This window comes from Megalobrama amblycephala, linkage group LG2, assembly GCF_018812025.1.
Source record: "Megalobrama amblycephala isolate DHTTF-2021 linkage group LG2, ASM1881202v1, whole genome shotgun sequence".
NCBI classification, from domain to species: Eukaryota; Metazoa; Chordata; class Actinopteri; order Cypriniformes; family Xenocyprididae; genus Megalobrama; species Megalobrama amblycephala.
The window spans coordinates 58,096,359-58,120,783 of record NC_063045.1 but is presented as its reverse complement, the minus strand read 5'-3'; the positions used below and the strand labels follow the sequence as shown (position 1 = coordinate 58,120,783).

Sequence of the window (24,425 nt, the reverse complement as noted above, 5' to 3'; positions counted from 1 at the left end):
CAATTGAAAATTTATGGGATGTGTAGAACCAACAAATCTGACCCATAGAGGCCCAACCTTACAGCTTGCAGGAGTTAAAGGATCTGCTGGTAAAGTCACGAGGGGGACCTACATGATATTAAACAGGTTGTCTTAATGTTGTGTGGCTGATTAGAGTATATAACTGTACATAAGTGTTTGCTGTGGTTCATGAAAGCCAATTTTGATGAACTTCACATTTTCATGTTGCCTTCTATTTTACCACTTTTATGTTTTTGTTTTTTTTTTTTTTAAAGGTGCAAAGCACATTTTGTAGTTCAAAATAAGTTTGTATACCAACATTATATCAGTTAATGATATATACAGTTATGATCTTTAAAATATTCAAAATGCATGTTTACATTCTTAATTCTTATCATCCAAACCATCTGTGGCTTCAATGAAACCACAAAGTTTAACAAGAACAATACTTTCTTATCATGTTGATCTACAATTTTTTTTAAGACGTAAGTAACAGTCTGCTCAGTGACTCCACCCAGCAGTATTACACCATGTTTAGCCAGTGAGAGCTCACTGATCGTCTTCATCATGACCATCATCATCTCTCTGCTCCTGTTGGCCTCTCTGCTGCCACACCTGACCTTCACTGGTGAGACTGATTATTTAACAGCATATTATGATGACTTTTACAAGTGTTTAATTGGTATGTGCTGAATAAGTTGACTAACAGCCAGGGTTGGGGAGTAACAAAATACATGTAACTTAGTTACGTGAGTTCCCTTTCAAAGGCTACACACTAAGCTGCGTTTTATCCAGCGCTGTGGGAACGTCTTTAGTCGTGACCAGCTGTGAATATATGTGTAAAACAACGTCAATGAAATTGACCTATATTTATAGCCTTACGTGACGTCATTGGAATGCGGCGTGAGCGAGGCTATAATTAGATGTGCCACCTGTACATCAGCAGGTCTTTTGTCTTCAGAGGCCACTCTGTGAAGTTGTGTGTGAACTATTGTCTCAAAGCATCTATCATTTCTCTCTTTCCCTCTTGTCAGGAGTTAGATTTGATAGGCAGAGTGCAGAAAACTTTCTCTCATCTGTTCCTCCTTTCACTCTGCAGTGCAAGTGAAAGTGAACGTTGCATATATCATATATATATATATATATATATATATATATATATATATATATATATATATATATATATATATATTATTATTATATTATATTATATTTATAGAGAGAAAGTATGACTGAACAAGGCAGACGATGTGTTCCTCCGTGTTCGCGTCCGATCGCTGAAACGGACACACATCCGTACTGTTTTGTTTGTTTGGGGGAAGAGCACGCTGTCCTTGCGTTGGAAGGCGGCGAGTGCGAGCATTGTGAAATGTTCACAGTTAAGATGCTTCGTGCTCGTCTCTCTTTCTTCCAGGGATCAGCACTCGCATTACGATCGTGGGGCTCGCAAATGGATCTCGCTGACGAACGGGAGACGGGTCCTGCCCTTTCGCCCGATTTGTCACCTGATCCATGTATCTCCTCGCGCACTCCTGTGCTTCTTCAGCTCACGTGGGGGGCAATGATTCTCGTCTCGAGTTTTCTGCCTGTGAGCGTTCCTCACATGATGATAAAGCCGTTGAGGAATTACTCGAGGTAGTAACTCGAACTGTGGCTAGATTACAACTAGACTGGCCACAGGAAAAAGAGACCCCGAAACCATCTAAGCTTGAGGATAGGTTTTTGTCCGTGGCAGAGGGGAGGGGCCACAGCGCCAGTCTCTCCCCTTCTTTGAGGACCTCCATGACGAGTTATCTAAGTCATGGAAAAAGCCATATACTTCCCGTGTTTTTGTGCCCTCGACGTTGATTTATTCGACTATCGTGGGTGCTGAAGCACGGGGGTATACGATGATGCCACAGGTTGAAGAGATGCTGGCGAGCTATCTCTCGCCTGTGTCAGCATCATCGTTAAAGAAACCTACCCTCCCCACAAAGCCCTGTAGAACCACCTCAGCGCTTGTGGGAAAAGCTTTCCAAGCTGCAGGTCAGGCTGGTGCTGCGCTGCACACTATGGCAGTGTTACAGGCGTACCAAGCTGACCTGTTGAAGGATCTGAGTGCTGGCACTACCATCACAGAGGAAGCGTTCACAGAGCTTCGTCGAGCCACAGATCTGTCTCTCCGTGCCACCAAGCAGACGGCACATGCCATCGGCCGTTCTATGGCTGCTATGGTTAGCACGGAGAGGCACCTGTGGCTAAACCTTATGGGCATCAAAGATAAAGATCGTGTATTCCTGCTTGATGCCCCAGTATCACCTTCTGGCCTGTTCGGAGACTCGGTCAACACAGTCGTGAGCAGGTTTCAGGAGGTGAAAAAATCAGAAGAAGCATTTGTGAAGTTCCTTCCTCACCGTACTCAGGGGGAGGGGCCGTCAGCCACCCAACCCCAACCCGGTCCTTCTAAAAGAGAAGTTCAGAAATAGAGTGTGGCGAGCCGAGCTCCCCCTCGTAAAGACTGGGGACCGTCTCGCTGCCCTGCACAACCTCCCAGGCAGGACCTCAGGACTATTCTCCAAAAAAATGAAGAAATCCTGACGGTCTTGCGCCCAGCCCTGTGGAGATGGCCCCCCTCGGGACGGGGCGCGTATTACATCTAAAACTCGCTCCTTCTCGACATCTCCACAAAAACCCTCCTTCCCCACCACCTCTGGTGCTTCGGGGGGCAGCGGTTTCCAGTGAAATGTTAGGTGTTCCGTTAGCTCCTGTAACACATCAGGACGCGGAACACCTAGTATCCCCTCAAAAGGAAGTGTCAAAATTAGTGCCCATTTCAGAAAGCCTGGCAGCGAGGAAACTACTGCCAGGGATTTCTGCGTGGGTTCTAAAGACAGTAGAATTCGGATACAGAATCCAATTTTTCCGTCGTCCTCTGCGTTTCAACGGCATGGTCTCCACTACCGTGAAGCTGGGTCAAGCGACGTTACTGTCACAAGAGCTGCAAACTCTTCTGGAGAAAGGGGCCATAGAACGTGTTTTTCCTCTACAGAGAGAGTCAGGTTATTACAGCCGATACTTCCTAAGGACGGGGAGCTGCATCCAATTTTAGATCTTCGAGGCTTGAACCGTTCAGTCAAAGCTCTCAAGTTCAATATGTTAACAGTAAAGATTATCGTGTCGCAAATCCAACAGTGCGATTGGTTCGTCACGATCGATCTCAAGGACGCATATTTTCATATCGAAATATTGCCACAACACAGGAGGTTCCTGAGGTTCGCTTTCGGGGGCGAAGCTTACCAGTATCGGGTTCTTCCATTTGGCCTAGCCCTCTCACCTCGCACATACACAAAATGCATGGATGCAGCACTGGCTTCGTTGCGACTCCAGGGCATTCGCATTTTGAATTACATAGACAATTGGCTAATATTAGCGCAGTCAAGAGAGATGGCATTAAAACACAGAGATGTCGTTTTAGTTCATCTAGTTTCTCTAGGGTTGAGTCTCAACGAGAAGAAAAGCATTCTCTGTCCAACCCAGAGAACGACATATTTAGGGGTCATTTGGGATTCGACCACGATGCGGGCACAATTGTCTCCCGCTCAAGTCGAGACCATTCTACACACCCTGAAAAATGTCAGGCTAGGCCAAGATTGTACTGTTCTACAGTTTCAGAAAATGTTAGGTCTCATGGCATCAGCGTCCTCGGTAATTCCTATGGGCCTGCTGCATATGAGACCGTTTCAGTTGTGGCTCAAAGCCAGGGGGTTTTATCCAAGGGCCAAACCCCTGAGGCAAATAAGGGTTACGCGCCGGAGTTCGCCAACAAGGGACTTGCCTCTTACTGATAGCGCCGCATTGGCCGAACAGAATATGGTTCTCGGAGATAATATCTCTCCGCGACGGCTCGCCTTGGGCGATACCGAGCAGGAGGGACCTTCTGTCTCAGGCGCAGGGGACAATATTTCATCCCCGGGCCAGAGATGTGGAATCTTCATGTTTGGCCCCTGAGGGGAACCAACTGAGGGACACAGGGCTTTCACCTGAAGTTATCGAGACTATTTTGAATGCTAGAGCTCCCTCTACTAGAGCAAGTTATACCAATAAATGGGGTGTCTTTGAAAGATGGTGTACTGCACACAATGCAGATCCAGTAAACTGCCAAATTGCAACAGTTCTGGACTTCCTGCAGGAAAAGTTATCGACAGGTACATGCCCCGCCAATCTCAGGGTTTATGTGGCCGCTCTCTCGGCTTTTGCATCCTCATCCTGACTATCTGCCTAAAGTTACTTTCTCGAACTTGCATCCGGTCACTCCTTGAAGCCTTCTGCCCTCCGCCGTTCAGTACGCCGGAGCAGGAGAGACTTCACAGACTGTGTCCAGTCCGTGCTCTTCAGAATTACGCCACTGGCTGGTGCGGTGGACATAAGTCAGAGCAACTGTTTGTTTGTTATGGCGGCCATAACAGGAGTGCAGCCGCCACGAAACAGAACATGTCACATTGGGTGAGAGATGCTATTGCCCTTGCCTATGAGGTGCATGGTCACACTTCGCCAACGGGTATTAGGGCTCATTCCACCAGGGGAGTTGCCTCTTCTAGAGCTTTGGCAGGGGGCGCTCCCTTGCAACATGTTTGTGATGCGGCAGGATGGTCCTCTCCGCACACATTCATAAGGTTTTATAGTTTGGATGTTCATGTTACTCCGGGCTCTCATGTCCTTGAAGTCGACGTCACAAGCTAGTGTCTGAGACTCTCTGTGCTTTGTGACACACTTCACAGCCAGGGGGCCCGGACACACAGTGCGGCAGCGTGGGTATTCTCGTTCCCACAGCGCTGAATAAAGCGCAGCTTAGAGTGTAGCCTTTGAAAGGGAACGCCCTGGGTTACATCACTGTAACCCTGTTCCCTGAAAAGGCGGGAACGAGAAGCTGCACTTCATTGCCACACTGAGTTGTCCCTGGACTCTCTTCAGACAAAATATCTGCTGATGTACAGGTGGCACATCTAATTATAGCCTCGTTCACGGCGCATTCCAATGACGTCATGCAAGGCTAAAAATATAGGTCAATTTCATTGACGTTGTTTTACACATATATTCACAGCTGGTCATGACTAAAGAGCAGAATAAAGTGCAGCTTCTCGTTCCCGCCTTTTCAGGGAACAGGGTTACAGTGAATTAACCCAGGGCGTTAAAATTTGAGTAACTGTATTTCATTACAGTTACATTTTAAATGGGTAGTAATCAAATCACAGTTAGATCCAAAAAGTATTTTAGATTACCAGAGTGATTACTTTGAATTTTAATATCATTTACAAAACCAATTCCAAAAAAGTTGGGACACTGCACAAATTTTGAATAAAAACAGAATGCAATGATGTGGAAGTTTCAAATTTCAATATTTTATTCAGAATACAACATAGATGACATATCAAATGTTTAAACTGAGAAAATGTATCATTTTAAGGGAAAAATAAGTTAATTTTAAATTTCATGGCATCAACACATCTCAAAAAAGTTGGGACAAGGACATGTTTACCACTGTGTGGCATCCCCTCTTCTTTTTATAACAGTCTGCAAACGTCTGGGGACTGAGGAGACAAGTTGCTCAAGTTTAGGAATAGGAATGTTGTCCCATTCTTGTCTAATACAGGCTTCTAGTTGCTCAACTATCTTAGGTCTTCTTTGTCGCATCTTCCACTTTATGATGCGCCAAATGTTTTCTATGGGTGAAAGATCTGGACTGCAGGCTGGCCATTTCAGTACCTGGATCCTTCTTCTACGCAGCCATGATGTTGTAATTGATGCAGTATGTGGTCGGGCATTGTCATGTTGGAAAATGCAAGGTCTTCCTTGAAAGAGACGACGTCTGGATGGGAGCATATGTTGTTCTAGAACTTGGATATACCTTTCAGCATTGATGGTGCCTTTCCAGATGTGTAAGCTGCCCATGCCACACGCACTCATGCAACCCCATACCAAAAGAGATGCAGGCTTCTGAACTGAGCGCTGATAACAACTTGGGTTGTCCTTGTCCTCTTTAGTCCGGATGACATGGCGTCCCAGTTTTCCAAAAAGAACTTCAAATTTTGATTCGTCTGACCACAGAACAGTTTTCTACTTTGCCACAGTACATTTTAAATGAGCCTTGGCCCAGAGAAAATGCCTGCGCTTCTGGATCATGTTTAGATATGGCTTCTTTTTTAACCTATAGAGTTTTAGCCAGCAACGGCGAATGGCACGGTGGATTGTGTTCACCGACAATGTTTTCTGGAAGTATTCCTGAGCCCATGTTGTGATTTCCTTTACAGTAGTATTCCTGTATGTGATGCAGTGCCGTCTAAGGGCCCAAAGATCACAGGCATCCAGTATGGTTTTCCGGCCTTGACCCTTACGCACAGAGATTGATCCAGATTCTCTGAATCTTTTGATGATATTATGCAGTGTAGATGATGATAACTCTTTGCAATTTTTCTCTGAGAAACTCCTTTCTGATATTGCTCCACTATTTTTGGCCGCAGCATTGGGGGAATTGGTGATCCTCTGCCCATCTTGACTTCTGAGAGACACTGCCACTCTGAGAGGCTCTTTTTAAACCCATTCATGTTGCCAATTGACATAATAAGTTGCAAATTGGTCCTCCAGCTGTTCCTTATATGTACATTTAACTTTTCTGGCCTCTTATTGCTACCTGTCCCAACTTTTTTGGAATGTGTAACTCTCATGAAATCCAAAATGAGCCAATATTTGGCATGACATTTCAAAATGTCTCGCTTTCAACATTTGATATGTTATCTATATTCTATTGTGAATAAAATATAAGTTAATAAGATTTGTAAATTATTGCATTCCTTTTTTTTTTTCACAATTTGTGCAGTGTCCCAACTTTTTTGGAATTGGGTTTGTATTTAATTTAATTAATGTTAACAGGAATTGGTGATTCTCTGGCTCTGACACTGCAAAAGCATCCTAAGCTACAGTTCTGCTCGTAAGTTTCATACCCCTTGCAGAATATGCAATATTTTAATAGTTTAAACAAAATAAGATGCATGTTATTTTTATTTATTTATTTTATTTTTTGCATGTTATTTTTATTTAGTACTGAATAAGCTATTTCAACAGATGTTTACACAAGAAGAAATGACAGAATTTATAAAAAAAAAAATTGCCCCATTCAAAAATGTACATACCCTTGAATCTTAACTGTTTGTCAACTATTTTCATGTTTTGTAATTGTCTTGTCTTAATTTTTTCTTGTAATTGTAAAAAAAAAAAGTTAATTGTGACTTTTTATCTCATAATTCTGACTTTTTTCTAGAAAATTGTGAGTTTATTTCACAATTTATTTCACAATTCTGGAGAATTTTGTGACTTTTTTCTGAGGAAAAAAAACAGATGTGAAAGATAAAAACTCTTACAAAATAAAAATGTGTTTTTTTTTCTTGTGTCATGAGAACTCAGGCTGGAGATGTGAGATTATTACAGGCAGAGCTCAGGAACAAACAGGAGCAGCAAAGGACAGGCACTGACGGTAGGTCAAAAGGCAGGTGATATCACTCACAATTACAAGGCAAGGATCAGGACAGGCAGAGGATCAATAAAAAAAAAAGTCGAGAACAGACAGGCAAACAGAATAAACGCTGAAATTGAAAGATGTTAAAAACTTCCCAGTGAGGTGGTGTGAGTGGAAGTCTTAGTCCTGATAATGAAAGCTGGGTGTGGTGATAGTGTGGTGTGCTAGGGTGGATGTGGCAACAGGTGATTGGTGTGATTGAACATGTGACTGACAGGGAGGACTTGGGAAGTGTGTCCGGGAACTGACAGGACAGATGGTGATCGTGACAACTTGTTAGTATTCCAAAGTATTCTAAAGTATTTAGATTAAGTAATAAAACTTGGGTAATCTAACGAAATATGTTACAAATTACTTTTTAAAGCATGTATTTTGTAAAAGTAACCTACCCTGCCCTGCTAACAGCAATGTTTCTCTCAGCTCATGAGAATGTGGGTATAGTGAATGGAAAAGAAGTCAGACCCCACTCCAGACCTTACATGGTTTCTCTTCAGAAGAGTGGGAAACATTTCTGTGGTGGATTCCTCATTTCTGATCAGTTTGTCCTGACTGCCGCACATTGCTGGAAAAGGTAAGATCTTGTTTAGAGTGAACTGCAATGTTGAGTTAAAATTACTTTTGACTAATAATGACTGAAGTGCAACCTGTATATCAGTTATGACATAAATGACCATTTCCAATACGCTCTTTCAACAGACGTAATATTCTGATGGTTGTTGTTGGTGCTCATGACTTAAAGAAGAGCAAGAGTTCAGATCACATCAGAGTGAAGTCCTACATCCCTCATCCAAACTATAGGCCTACAAATAAACCTCATCATCATGATGCTGACATCATGCTTTTGAAGGTAACAATCTGTAAAATATTTAGTTATTCAAAATAATATCCAGTCAGGAAACAGTAGCACAAACCACTATGTTTGAATTTCTATTGCAATTTCTTGCTTTTAAAATTACTGAAGGGATTTAAATAATTTCTGTGTAAATGACCAAGTGCACAAATAAAAAACCTCAGCTTCTGTAATGACCTCAAAAACAACAGTATAATCAACAAATGTCAGTCATATAAAAGATTGTTTATTAAAAATGGTTGTATTTTTTAATTATAGCTAAAGAAAAAAGTCAATCTAACCAACAAGGTTGGAGTGATACCATTACCAAAGAAAGGAGAAGACGTCAAAGCAGCCTGTAGTGTTGCCGGCTGGGGAAGTCTGATGACTGATGGTTCAAGGAGCAATGTTCTAATGGAGGCAAAAGTGTCCATAATAAATAACAACGAATGTAGAAATAGATGGGGAGAATTATACTCAGTCTCAAAAATGATCTGTGTATATGGCCGTGGTGGAACCTGCAAAGTATGCAAAAAAGATGACTCACAGACTTTATGGTAATGTATGAACTGGTTTCACTACTGATGTGTTGATCTGTGTTTCTTAACAGGGGGATTCAGGAGGTCCTTTGGTTTGTGGAAACGCTGCTGTTGGTATCACATCTTTTGGTTCACGTCGTCACTGTAATTCACCTAAGCATCCTAATGTGTATATTAAGATTTCACAATATATTCAGTGGATCCAGAAAGTAGTCAGAAATGTTAAGTGACTTCAAACTAAAGAAGGAAGAAATGTTATTCTTGAATTCTTCCATAAACGTTCTTTCAATAAAAGTATCACATGGCAAGCATCAGTTATAAAGTGTTCTCATTGTCACAACCATATATAATTTAGACAACACCCTCACTTTCCAGTCATGCCTGTAGACTCATATCTCTTTGAATGGGGAAAAACTGAAATACCCCAAACTGTTGTAAATTAAAGTGGTGCTCTTAAAGTGCTGATTCTTTACTTATTAAACATTTTTAATTTATAACTATTAACAATAAAGCCCAAGAATAAAAACTGTGACCAAAACAATATATAGAAGGATACATCTCAAGATACCAAAATATTTGATAAAATCTCAATAAGGTCCAACCAAAATTGTATGGTCTTTCTGGTAATTAAAGTGGTGCTTGTTACCCTCTTGTTTCATGTAGTTACAGGGTAAGTACAATAAAAACACACAATTTGATATCACTGACACCGAAACCTTTATATGAATAAACAAACTTCATTCAGAACAGGTTTACAACACTTCTTATTCATTTCTCTTGCTTGGCTTCCTCCTCCTCTTGTTCCTCTTCTATTTCCACTGATGAATCTTAAGAAGGAATCCCATGTCTTTTGCTATTATGTTTATTCTGTATGTGTTAAAAGAAAATACAGTAGGTTACACCCAGAAATGTTCTCATGGTTTACTCATCTTTTCGCTTCTAACCAACTGTCACCAGCGTGTGGATGAGAGTCAACGTGAAGCTTCAAGCTTTCATGACGTTCTTGTGGGAGTTTCATGTGAAACTCGCACGAGATCTGCCATCTCTGTTCTTCTGTCTTGTTTGTTTCTCATTATTATTATTTCTGTTATTCTGTGTATTTTGTTTGAGCATTATTAAAGAAAAAAAACGGATGGCATCCGACATCTCTGACTTTTCGCGCGAGTTTTCTGCGCACTTACGACACGCTTCAGCATTACATAATGCTATTCTTAAATTACGCTTACACAGGATAATACAGAATACAAGTTTAAACCCCCCGCTCTGTCTTTGGATGTTTGATATCCACATAGCCTATTTTTGTTTAAGAAATTACAGTGGCTGTAGCATTTCTATTAAAAAAAGTGCCCGAATATTATTATTTAACTAATAATATATTTTTAATTATGGTGGTTGCTTTGATCGTGGATTTGATCGTCTGTGCAGTGTAACAAAAAAAATCAGCAGGCTTTTGCGCCCTCTGAGGCATTTGTTATAATATTTAATGTAATTATAACATTTCAGGGGGAAAAAACTCTTGATGTGTTTAAATATGCAGATTAGCTTGTTTTGGTTAATTTAGAAGAAATCTACAGATGCAAACAGACAGATAGGCTTAAAACAAACACCATCTAAATGTGTAGGGTTAGGTTTAAGTTTTCTTTCCATTAGAGTAAAAGAAGACATTAAAGCAAAAATAGACCAAAATCTTAAAATTGTCCACTACATGAAAGAAGAATTCCAATAACACCAAAAGAATTAAAACGATTTATTGATTTGTGCAAAATAAACAAATTATTAGTGAAACTATGTCCGTCTCCTATAGCTACTTGAAAATAGTAGTGTGGAAAACATGCACTCTGTCGCATAGTTTCCTTTGCTGTTTTCTGCTCTTGTGATAAACCCAGTGAATACTAAAGAAGACCATGGTTCTGTGTGAACTGATTATTTTGTAGAAATCTGTGGAGTATGAAACAATTGCGTGAGTGAGGGAATTAAAATAAATTGATAAGGGAGTCAGAGTTGTATTAATATATTTAAGGGTTTATTATTTGTTAAATAAATAATTATGAGAAGTGCCCTTTTTTTCCACTTGAGCCCCTGCCCCCCAAAATGTCTGTGCACGTCCCTGTAGGGAGCTGATTGAGACATTCCCTTAGTCAGCTGGATGTGTTTCTCTGTCACTTAAAACATTTCATCCCTCACACAGGTAGCTTTCTCACCATGTCATCTCTTTTCCCACAATGACATCACAGGATTTTTTATTTGTTTTGAAAATGGCAGAAGAGATTTGGATAAAAGTATTTAAAAATAATAATGTTTGAAAATCTTCTAGTGACTCACATTATTAAAAGCCATTTAAACTCAAACTACCAACAATGTTGAGCTATTTTGCATAATTTTTGTTTTTCTTAGAACTCCTTTAGTTTGTGCCACAAGAATATTCTAGATAGTTCTTCTGTAGTTTTTTCATCAAATCATTAGGACTTCCTTCCATTTCCTGTGGTTCCACCTTAAAGTGGTGAAAGGGGTGAAGAATCACTAGCAAGTACAGAGCAGCTGGTGAGGTGAGTACGGTTTTGTAAGTCAGTAATATCTGATCTGTAAAACTCTAATCTAAATGAGCATATAAGTATGTGATTTGTATTAAATATATTGAGTACTATATTTAATAAAATATAAATATTATTGTTTAATAATACTGAATATTGTCTTATTTTCCTCATTTATAAATTAGTTTGGATAGAAGCATCTGCTAAATGAATGAATGTTTGACTAATAATATATGATATTTACAGGATAATATAGAGCACTTTGGACAACATCAACTCAAGCAAAATGAATGAGTCTTATTACCAATAAACGACATGAACTCAAGTGGATTTGATTTCAAGCGAGACATACTCAGTGTCTCCAGATTGAGGAATTCTATGAGGGTGATTTCTCTGGTCGTCTACAGCCTGACGTTTCTCCTCGGAGTTCCTGGAAACATTCTTTGTTGTGTACATTGCTGGAATGAAGATGAAGAGGACCTGTTAATACAATATGGTTTCTCAATCTAGCGACAGCTGACCTCCTGTGCTGCCTTTCCATACCGTTCAGTGTAGCGGAGATCCTTCTTGACCATCACTGGCCGTATGGATCCGTCATGTGCAAGATTCTCCCCTCTGTTATAGTTATTAACATGTTTGCCAGTGTTTTCACCTTGAAGCTTGATTAGTCTAGATAGGTTCACCCAGGTGATTCACACCGGTTTGGGCTCAAAATCATCGCAATTTGTTCTTTGCACGGCTGTCCTGTGTAGTGGCCTGGGTTCTGGCTTTGGTGCTCAGCTTGCCCTTTATGATATTAAGACATACTTTCACTAATGAGCATTTGAACAACACATATTGCACGTTTCTTGCTGATGAAGAAGATGCGTCAACATCTGGATTGTTGAGTATCATCAGATTTGTGTTTGGCTTTTTGATACCTCTCATATGCATCACATCATGCTATGGAATCATCGCACACAAGTTAGGCAGCAGTCATTTTCACTCTGGCAGAGCGTTTCGCATCATGTTGGCTGTTATTGTGGCATTTTTTCTGTGCTGGTTGCCGTATCACATGGTGGACTTAATAATATGGTACGGAGAGGATTCAAGTTTTTTAATGGCTTTGGCAGTGGATCCATTGGCCATCTCTTTGGCGTATATCAACAGCTGCCTGAACCCCATTCTGTATGTCTTCATGGGGCAGGATTTTAAGAACAAAGTTAAACTTTCTCTAAGACGTGTTTTTGAAAGGGCTTTCTCTGAGGAAGGAATGCAAATGCCGTGATCCACCCAGTCACAGCAAATGATTTACTGTAAAAATGTTTCTGTAACAGCTGCCAAAAATAGTATAGGCTATAGCTCCACTGTGGTTTATGATTTATTTTCAAGGGGGAAAAAAAAAAAAAAAAAAAACTTTTTAAATCATCCCCAATTTAATGTATACATAATATATATATATGTTTCTGCATTATTCTCAGAATTATTTTCTTTACCAAAATACTCTTGTAATGTACCTTGACAAAAATATTTTGCCTTTGTTATTTCTTTTAAAAAATAAAATTTAACCCTCTATGGTACGCAATATAATATCATTGATGAAAAATATTATTTGTGTTGTTTTTCCTGCTTAAAATTGGACACTTTAACAATATCAATAAACATTTTCATAATTTTTATTTTTATTTTATTTATTTTTATAAGTTTTATTTTATTTTTATAAAATGGAAAAATTTAAACATTTGGCATTTTCATGTTAATTAAAAAAAAAAAACTTACTGAAAACATCAATTTCCTTAACTAGACACTTGAACAAATTTATCCAGTTTTTAATGTATTAAAAGCTTCATATTTAATAAAAAGTAACATTTTATTGCAGCGGTTGCTCTTCAGTCAACATTGTACCATAACACAAGTATTACCAAACCATCATATTATTATGTTATTAGGCTATATCAAGTTATCATATCCATCTTCATCCTCATCTCCATCTTCTCTCTCACCCTCACTCTCTCCGTGACGGATTGTCACTATGATTTTATCTTCCTCATCACAGTATGACCCCTCATCTCACCCTCATCAACTGCCAGTGCTACTTGTGTTTTATACCTTTTCTAAGTGCTATAGAAAATGTGAATATCATAATAAATGCAGATATAGTAAGTAAATTACTATTCTTATAACGTGAATTACAAAATCATGTGAAAGTGCAAATATATTTAGATAATTCTTACTCTTTTCCTTACAAATATAATACATTTATACTGAAACCTATTATGCCTGTATGGCCTTATGCAATTCCATTATGGTACAATGTTGCCTTGAGGCAGCACAGTTTTTTGTTATTTTCTCTAAAACACTAGATGATATATAATGAAAAGTTCTTGAAAATACTTCTCTACTTGCCAGTAAAGGTGACTCGTATTTTTGTGGGTGATTAAATGGATACAAACAAGTGAAAAAAGCACTTTTCATTGGAGAAAATATGGAGCCATGTGACGTGCTGAAACAGCCCCCTGTTGGTCATGTTTTGGTCTTTTTATACTTTTATTGATTAGTATTTGAGTTATTCTGTCCTGAGATATGTTTGATCAATCAATTGATGCCTTATTTTATTAAAAACATACTAAAATAGACTATGTTGCCCTGAGGCAAGCAAAAAAAAAAAATATTTTGGGGTTGACAAATTTTTCTATTTTTTTTTAATCAATAAAATGTTCCCAAATGAACCAAAAAATTATGTGGAATATTTTTTTTTTTTTCATGTGCCATCAACATGGTTGCAGTAGAGGGTTAATGGATGTTGTGATCATGGTTCTGATGCACAAAACATAAATTGCACGAGCCAACTCATACTAATAACAGCCTAATAACACCAATAGATGTTTTGAAAAAGAAAACAGTTGTTTAATGAATATTTCAGCATAAACTGTAGTGATGTTGTTGTGATGTTTCAGGATTGGGCACTTCTGGTGTACACGATATACTAATTAATGACCTAGGGAGCTAATAGAGGGTATGCTTCGACGTCACTTTCCCGTCGAACGCGCTTTCTCAGCTGGACTGATTCGCAAAAGAACCTGCTGCATGACTGCAAAAACGCGAGTAAAATGATTACACTAAAGGTTGGACTCGAAAGTTTTTCTTACAACTTGTCAAATAAACCTAATTGATGGATATTGACATGCAGCCAGGAATCATGTTTCCTGACATTTATATGTGCCTGATTTTGACGCCATAAAGCAAATCTGCCTGTGAATATTTTATAACTACAATATTGGCAGGTTTAAATCCGAGTAATCACTTATATCAATGTTATATATATCGTCATATTGCCCTAAAACTTGTATAGTTTTTGTCAGTGTTTATTTAAAAACACACAATTATGCAGAATATAAGATGGTAAATATTTAATTGATGAGTTGTCAACACAATATATAACAATACAATATATACAATATATATATAGACTTTACCTCAAAATCCAACAATTTGACAAAATGATAACTGCAAATCCATTTTTCTCTGCCTGCAGTCCAGCCATTTCTGTGAATTGCAGTGATCCATTTGCTTCTTTTTTCTGCCGGTTTTCTATCAGAATTAGTACTAGCTGCAGATAAAGTCCTTGTTGTTGGTGATTTTAATATCCATGTAGATAATAAAAAAGACTCATTGGGATTGGCATTTACAGACATTCTAACGTGTTAGACAACATGTGTCGGGACCCACTCATTGTCGTAATCATACTTTAGATCTTAATATTGTCACATGGAATCGATATTGATGCCGTTGAAATTCTGCAGCAGAGTGACGACATCTCAGATCATTATCTAGTCTCGTGTATACTACATTTAGTCAAAGAGGCTAAACTGCCTCCCTGCCATAAATATGGTAGAACCATCACTTCTACCACTAAAGATCGCTTTATAAATAATCTTCCTAATCAGTTTCATCACCTTAGCATACCAGACAGCTTAGAAGACCTCGATGTTGCAACAGAAACTATTGCCTCTGTCTTTTCCAGCACATTAGACTCAGTTGCTCCTTTGCTTTTAAAAAAAGATTAAGGAAATTAATCCAACGCCATGGTACAGTGAGCACACTCGGGCCCTAAAAACAGCAGCTAGAAAAATGGAGCGCAGCTGGAAGAAAACAAAACTAGAAGTATTTTCGCATTTCGTGGAGAGAGAAAATGATTGAGTACAGAAAAGCCTTAAAAACTGCTAGATCTGCCTATTTTTCAAAACTTTTTGAAGAAAATAAACACAACCCTAGGTATTTATTTGATACAGTGGCTAAATTAACAAGAAATTAAAGCTTCAACTTCTGATGTTTCCAAAGAGCATAGCAGTAATGACTTTATGAACTTCTTTACTTGCAAGATTGATAATATTAGAGAGAAAATTATAACCATGCAACCGTAACTACAGTATTGTGTCAGACAGTGCATTGTAGTGTCCCTGAAGAAAAATTCAATTCATTTTCTTGCTTTAGGAGAGGAAGGAATTGTCTAAACTTGTTAAATCATCAAAATCAACAACATGTATGTTAGACCCTATACGGACTAAGCTATTGAAAGAGATGCTTCCGGAGGTCATAGATCCTCTTCTTAATATTGTTAATTCATCTTTATCACTAGGATACGTACCAAAAACTTTTAAGCTGGCTGTTATTAAACCTCTTATTAAAGAACCACTTTGATCCTAGAGAATTAGTCAATTACTATCATTAGTCACTTTTCTATCAAAAATACTAGAAAAAAGGCAGTTTCATCACAACTATGTTCCTTTTTAGAAAGAAATAGTATCTGTGAGGATTTCCAGTCAGGATTTAGACCATACCATAGTACTGAGACTGCTCTCATTAGAGTTACTAATGATTTGCTCTTATCATCAGATCGTGGTTCTATCTCTCTATTAGTGTTACTGGATCTTAGTGCTGCATTTGACACTGTTGATCACAATATTCTTCTAAATAGACTTCGAAAACTATGTTGGCATTAGTGGAATTGCATTGGCATGGTTCAAATCATACTTATCTGACCATTATCAGTTTGTAGTAGTAAACGATGAGATGTCATATCAATCACAAGTTAAATATGGAGTACCGCAAGGCTCAGTACTAGGACCATTGCTTTTCACTCTGTACATGCTACCCTTGGGAGATATCATTAGGAAGCATGGCGTTAGTTTTCATTGTTACGCTGATGATACTCAGCTCTATATTTCTTCACGCCCTGATGAAACTTACCAATTCGCTAAATTAACAGAATGTATAGCTGATATAAAAAACTGGATGACCAGTAATTTCCTACTACTAAATTCAGAAAAAACAGAGATTCTAATTTTTGGACCGAAAACTACTTCACGCAATAACCTAGAATACTGTCTAACACTTGATGGCTGCTCTGTTAAGTCTTCATCGTCAGTTAGGAACCTGGGTGTGCTCTTTGATACCAATCTTTCATTTGAAGGCCATGTGACTAGCATCTGCAAAACCGCATTCTTCCATTCTTAAAAATATATCTAAACTACGACATATGCTCTCAAAGAAAAATGCAGAACAGTTAGTTCATGCGTTCATGACCTCAAGGCTAGATTACTGTAACGCTCTACTGGGTGGTTGTTCCTCCCGCTTGATAAATAAACTACAGCTCGTACAAAATGCAGCAGCTAGAGTTCTTACTAGAACTAGGAAGTATGACCATATTAGCCCAGTTCTGTCATCACTGCATTGGCTTCCTTTTAAAATCTTGCTAACTACTTACAAAGCACTTAATGGTTTAGCTCCCCAGTACCTAAGCGAGCTCTTAAATCATTATAATCCTTCACGTTTATTGCGATCTCAGAATTCAGGCCAGCTGATAATACCTAGAATATCAAAATCAACCGCAGGCGGTAGATCCTTCTCCTATTTGGCACCCAAACTCTAGAACAATCTTCCTAGCATTGTTCGGGATGCAGACACACTCTGTCAGTTTAAATCTAGACTAAAAACACATCTCTTTAACCTGGCATACACATAACACATTATCAATTTATATTTTAAAATCCGTTAAAGGATTATTAGGCTGCATAAATTAGGTCAGCCGGAACCAGGAACACTTCCTATAACACCAGATGTACTTGGTACATCAGAAAAAGAATGGCATCTACGCTAATATTAGTCTTTCTGTTTATCCCGAGGTTTACCGTAGTCAACCGGATCCGGGCCGTATCCAGCTGAGACCAAGGACCTGTGCCTTGACACGACCACAACACAGCCCTGAAGTATCAGCAGAGATCGAGTCGACTAGATCATCCATTGTGAAGACATCATCAACACGACAGCCAGTGCCACAGTTCCTCAACAAACCGACCATACCGGCGTGATGAATACGATCCTCAACTGGACACGACCACAACGCAGCCCTGAAGTATCAGCAGAGATCGAGTCAACTAGATCATCCACTGTGAAGGCCTCATCGACACGACAGCCAGTAGCCACAGTTCCTCAACAAACCGTCCATACCGGCGTGATGAATACGATCCATCAACTGGATGGAACTGAAATAAATACTTTGATTGTTGTGATCCTATCAGACTTATGATAGCAACCTGATTCGTAACAAAGCACTGTTCGCCAAAGGAGAACTGGCCCCCCGACTAAGCCTGGTTTCTCCCAAGGTTTTTTTTTTCTCCATTTTAACACCTGTTTGCCACCTGATGTCACCTGTTGGAGTTTGGGTTCCTTGCCGCTGTCGCCTTTGACTTGCTTAGTTGGGGACACTTGACATTTGACTTGACATTTGATATTCAACAGTATTCTTGACATTTATTCAACAGTGCTTTGATCTGCCTGCATTGACACTATTCTTTAAGAGCTGCTGTGCAGCAAAAATTTTGTACCAGTTATCAATGTGAAGCTGCTTTGACACAATCTGCATTGTAAAAAGCGCTATATAAATAAAGGTGACTTGACTTGACTTGACATGACAAAAAAAAGTATTTTTCAGGCTGGATCAACCTAATGCGCACGCGCAGTCCTAAATGCGCGTCTCTTGTGCCTCATTTCGGAGGCACACGTCTGACTGTTTCTATAGAAACCGGTGCTTCTAACGGCCGCTGCAGTGATGCAATGACTTTACCAGTCAGCGATTGGCTCTTATTTTGGAGGTCGGGACTTATTCCGCCATATTGCGCGTTACACTTTCTTCCATTCAAAATAACGTTCGACACCGAGTCGACTTCGTCGACAACGAGTGACACGTCTTGTGTTATTCTATAGTCTTTGGTGTCGCTTCTTGTTAGTTCTTGTTAATTCTTGTTAGTTTCTTTGCTTAAAGTCCCTATTGTTTGTTACCACGACAACCGCTTGAGCTTCCGCACTTCACGCACTTCTCATTAGCTTAAAATGCCCTTGAATCTAGCACAGTTAACTCTGTTCATTACAGTAGAGGTGGTTCGCCAAAGATGAGGCGAATCTGTTATAGCTATAGTGCTGCAAGTCAAGAGCACGTGATTTATTTATTTTCAATTATTAATTACAATAAATAAATACAAATAGGCCTATTTTGATTTGGCACATTGCCTATCTTGTTTATTTATTGACTTATTCCATTACTTTATTTAATTCCATGTGGTGTACCCAAATGATTACTGCGGGAATCCAACATAATGAACCGAAATAAATCGTAGAGTGCTCTTGACTTGGAGCATGAGTAGCTATATGAAATATATAGTAGGCTTCTACAAACGAGAGCTAAAAACCTAACCATTTTTTTTAATGAAGTGAATTATTTTCGCTTGGTAGTCTTTTTATCTTTCATGCTTGACATGAAGGCCTTGGCAAGCGTGCCTCCGTCTGTTGCCTATCCCACTGAAAATAAACTGACCAAGACTAGGCTATATTAATAAAAAAGTAATAATGAATAGGTAGCTAAATATAAACAAGCTGGGCAATGTGGCAAATCAGCCAGGCCACTGGGATTTCACTTTTCCCGGCTGCTTGCGATGGCCAGTCCGAGACTGCCCTAGCACAGTTAGGCTATTAATAATAAAAATTATGCACTTTGGGTCATCCTCTGTGTTCAGTCTTTTAAACTACTCCTCAGCATGCGTGTAGTGTAAATAAAGCAGTTACATCAATGAGATGATAGTAGTCCACGGCCACACCACCGTGCTAATGGTACATCCCACAGCACAAATTACAAGACAAAAAAAATGGAAAAACATTTACATTTACATTACAGTTACATTTCATTTATTCAAATGATTGTTTCCAAAGTCATAATTTAGCAAAAGTAAAATTGACAAAAGGCAAATATTTACTGATGAATGTAACTGAAAAACAAGAAAAATTAATGCTTCGTTTCAATTTTTCATTTTTGCATTTGAATTGTATGGTCTGAAAACTGAATTGTGAAGCATTACATGAACCAAAGAACAAAACATTTAAAGATTTAATCTCGAAAAAAGATAAAATAGTATAAATAATTGACCAGCACACAGTAGAATTTACAGAATAATGGAATCTGGTCTAAAAGGTCTTTGGTCAAAGTGACTAAAACATTACGAAAGCAAGACTTGCAAGATGCAGAGGAACTGAAGCTAGAAAACATGATATCAATCAACAGTCAGAGAGGAGTGATAAGAGCAGAGAAATGACTAGTCTCAAAAAGCAGAACGAATTACATATTGACAAACACACAACAAAAAGACAGGCAGAACAGAAAAATAGGCAGTGCTGTCAGTTTAAAGTGTAACAGGCTGTTTGTTGGAGGAAACTGTGTTATGTGAATGTTTTGGAGAATATATATGGTTGTACGGTCCAGCTAAAGATAAACCTAGGTGTGAAAAGGATCTTAAGAGGCTTCATTTGTCCATCCATAATCAAAAGTTTTAAGCCTTTTTTACAAATTTTTCAATTGAAGTATCTGTTTTAGAGAGTGTTTACTCATTTTGAGCCTGTTTTTAAACATTAACTATCTGTAATGTAATTTTTCATGTGTGGGAAAAAGCAACAAAACTAAACTAGCCAGTCAGATTTCTTTTCACCCAAATCCCCCACGCCCACCCATGCACGCACATACACAAATTTGACTTTACAACACACAAATGCACACTCTCAATATGTTATGATTGTATGCAGATAGATTTTAATAATTCATTTAAAAAATATGTATAAAATAAAAACGGCATCAGCACCCTCTCATGGTACCAGTTGATTCATAATGGCCTTTTTTATCAACACCAAGATTATAGGTTTTTATGAACATAGCCTATAGGGAAAGTATGCTATCTCAGGTCCTGCGAATGGTCACCATTTAATAAATTAACCATTTTAAAAACCATTTTACCATCTTAACAGTCGTCCTGCAGTGTACTAATATTTCAAAGTCTCTCAATATGAGCTCATAAATGCATGATATTTAGGCTATAAAGGGATTAGCTGTTTAAAATAGTTTTAGATGGGGTTTAGCATTTCACACTACAGGATATGTCAACTTTTGCAAAAGTAAAACTATCCAAAAATCAACCTTAAAGGGATAGTTCACCCAAAAATCATTCAGGATCAATCATGTACTCACCCTCAAGTTGTTCCAAACCTGTAAGAATTTCTTTCTTCTGCTGAACACAAAAGAAGATATTTTGAAGAATATGGCAAATAGACTTCCATAGTATAGAGGGAAAAAAAATACTATGGAAGTTAATGTGGCCAATCAACTGTTACCAACTTCAAAATATCTTCTTTTATGTTCAGCTGTTCACACATCACTGTTTACTCCAGTCCTGATATAGATAAATTAACTAAATTAATAACTAGTTTCTTACATCGGAATGAATCAATACTGAATTTACTTAACCCTTTGATGCATAAGCTATGAAAACTCCTTCTAATGCACAACATGGATCAAAAATGACCCGTATTAATTTCCTGTGTAATTTCAATCATGGTTGAGTGTTTCTTTGCTGAATCTTAAAAAAGAAATGCATTTTATCATTCATTTATTCCAGGTATTCCTTAAAGGGATAGTTCACCCAAAAATTAAAATTTGATGTTTATCTGCTTACCCCCAGTGCATCCAAGATGTAGGTGTCTTTGTTTCTTCAGTAGAACACAAATGATGATTTTTAACTGCGACCGCTGCCGTTTGTCAGTGGTATAATGCAAGTCAGCGGGAACTTGGACTATAAGAGTAAATAAAACACGACAGACAAATCCAAATTAAATCCTGCGGCTCGTGACGACACATTGATGTCTTAGGACACGAAACGATCGGTTTGTGTGAGAAACCGAACAGTATTTATATCATTTTTTACCTCTAATACACCACTATGTCCAACTGCATTCATCACTCGATTCGTTTGGTCTGATCGCGCTCTGACAGCGGCAGTGATGTCTCGCGCATATACTTCAATGAGAGCGAGCCATCACTGTCGTTGTCAGAGCGCGATCAGATGAATGCCGTTGGACATAGTGGTGTATTAGAGGTAAAAAATGATATAAATACTGTTCGGTTTCTCGCACAAACCGATCGTTTCTAGTTTTATTTACTCTTATAGTAGAAGTTCCCATCCACTAGCATTATTTGACTGACAGACAGCAACAGTTGGAGTTAAAAATCATCATTTGTGTTCTACTGAAGAAACAAAGACACCTACATCTTGGATGCTCTGGGGGTAAGCAGATAAAGATCAAATTTTCATTTTTGGGTGAACTATCCCTTTAAATATCTTGTTTTTGATTGTCAAAAATCATTATGTTCATTTTTTTCTTTCTTTCTTTATAAACAAACACAGTTTTTGTATGTCTACATCAATTTTACACACATGGGTCAAAAATGACCCGTATTCATTTCCTATGTTATTTCAATCATGACTGAGTGTTTCTTTGCTGAATCTTTGAAAGAAATGTATTTTGTCATTTATTTATTCCAGGTATTCCTTAAATATCTTGATTTTGATTTTCACAAATCGTGTTTACTTTTTCTTTCTTTTTTTATAAACAAACACAGCTTCTGTATTTCTACGTCAATTTTTCACACATGGGTCAAAAATGACCCATATAGAAACCTTTGCAAATTTTCGCAAGTAGGAACATATTTATTGCAGAAAACTTCATCCACCACACATTTCACGACTCAACATGGCTGCTTTTGTATATTTGATGGATGAAAGTCATATTATATTTCATATTATAGGCTATATAATATATTTCAGAATTTTTATTTTTTGTCATAAACCAATGCTACTGGTCACCTTTTACATCTATCAGTGTTCCTGAAAAGTAACAGTTTTGAACAAGGTTTCTGTCCAACAGTGAAAATATATAATAAGTGTATCGATCAACGGTTTGATGTGTATTTGAAAATATTATTGTGCTTTTGATTTTCTTTATCTAGAGTGTTAGTGGCTGGTCCTCAACAGAACTGAGATGGATGATGACATCACTGTAAAAAATGCTGAAAGTATACTTTTCGCACAGTCGAACGCAATTTAAATGTGTATGTGCAGGTTGCACATACACAGTTACAGAAATCAGGCGGAAATTATAAAAAGTTACAAAATCTGTATGCTGACCCTCACGTACGCATAAAAAGTTAAGTATACTTTGGCCTTTAGAAAGGTAATGACACAAAAAAAATTATTTCAAAAAGAAAGGAAAAATTAAAATGAAGATTTGTTTATTGAGTAATACCTGGAATAATGAATGATGAAATTAATTTATTGTTATATATGCGATATAGAAAATAACTCATTCAGGTCACTTTAGACCCATGCTGTATATGTCCAAAACTGTAAACACTGACAGACTTAAAGGGTGACCAATTGCATTGATTTATGACAAAAAATTAAAAATTACGAAATATATAGCCTAATATATTAAATATAATAAGACTTACTTCCATCAAATTTACAAAAGTAGCCTTGTTAAGATGTGAAATGTGTGGCTATTGGCTGTATGAATTGAAATTGAATGAAATCGATACCTGTTTAATTTTTCACAGACAGCATACGAAGTTCAACAAATAAAGCTCTTCATCGCTGGCAAACAATAGGATGCATTTGCAGATTTGTTTTTAATTGACTGTGATCCGTTTGTTGATAAGAATGGCCCTTGCTGAGCCTGGATTTCCCAAAGTTTTTTTTTCCCCCATTTTCACCTATGGAGTTTGGGTTCCTTGCCACTGACTGATGATTATGGTGTACAGAATTTTCCAGATCAGCAGAACTTGTAGTTTTAATCCAACATAAGCCAATTGAGAAAGAGTGGCTCGTTAACATACGTGATTATTTCACCATACGGTGTCAGTCCTCTAAACTAGTGACTAATGCATACTTTCATCCTGCCGTATCAGTCTCACACATGCTTTCCTCAATTCTTTTGTGTCGGGGAATCATGAAAACTGAGGTAAGGGTGTCGTCATTTAGAATTAGCAGCAGACACGCTGCAGTAACATCGACAAGAGGATTCGATTGCGTTGCGATGGGACCGGAAGTAACGATACACTGCTTCACTTACCAGATATAGGAAGTGTGATAAAGGTCTATGAAACCATTTTATGCAAACTGAACTGAGCTGGACGATGACATCACTGTTTTTCCAGAGCTGTTATAGATAAATGAATTAAATGAATAACTAATGATTGAACAGTGAAATAAATCCACTGAACTTTCTTAACTGACAATGCCACCATTAGAGCACATCTTCTAGAGCTGTGTACAGCCCATTATTTTCCTTTTCCTGTAAACCTGCTTTGAAACAACTCATTGTAAAAAGCTATATAAATAAAGGTGACTTGACTTGTGACGGGTAGGTTTAGGGTTAGGAGACAGAATGTACAGTTTGTAAAAATCATTATTTTGGAAAGTCCCCATAAACACGGAAAACCATGTGTGTGTGTGTGTGTGTGTACATGTTTTTCTATCCAAACTCTGAAAACCCAACAGAAAATGAGATATTCTAAACTTTTGCCGTTTTTGCCATTTCCAGATGCTGTATTTTAAGAAACTCCT

The 24,425-nt window shown here is 38.1% G+C and overlaps 1 protein-coding gene across 2 annotated transcripts in view; it reads left to right on the top strand.

Annotated features, from left to right (window-relative positions):
* Nucleotides 1-268: 268 nt before the first annotated feature.
* The window catches only part of LOC125262435 (mast cell protease 4-like), a 35,049-nt gene continuing 10,892 nt past the window's right edge, over nucleotides 269-24,425 (top strand). The window contains exons 1-5 of one of the 2 annotated variants that reach the window (XM_048181200.1): nucleotides 274-628; nucleotides 7,970-8,120; nucleotides 8,246-8,396; nucleotides 8,658-8,903; nucleotides 8,989-9,225. In XM_048181200.1, coding sequence (XP_048037157.1) covers nucleotides 568-628; nucleotides 7,970-8,120; nucleotides 8,246-8,396; nucleotides 8,658-8,903; nucleotides 8,989-9,147 — 768 coding nt within the window. In that variant the 5' untranslated portion in view covers nucleotides 274-567 and the 3' untranslated portion in view covers nucleotides 9,148-9,225. Of the gene's footprint in view, nucleotides 629-7,969; nucleotides 8,121-8,245; nucleotides 8,397-8,657; nucleotides 8,904-8,988; nucleotides 9,226-24,425 lie in introns of those variants that run through there. The other variant, XM_048181201.1, reaches the window with a different exon arrangement.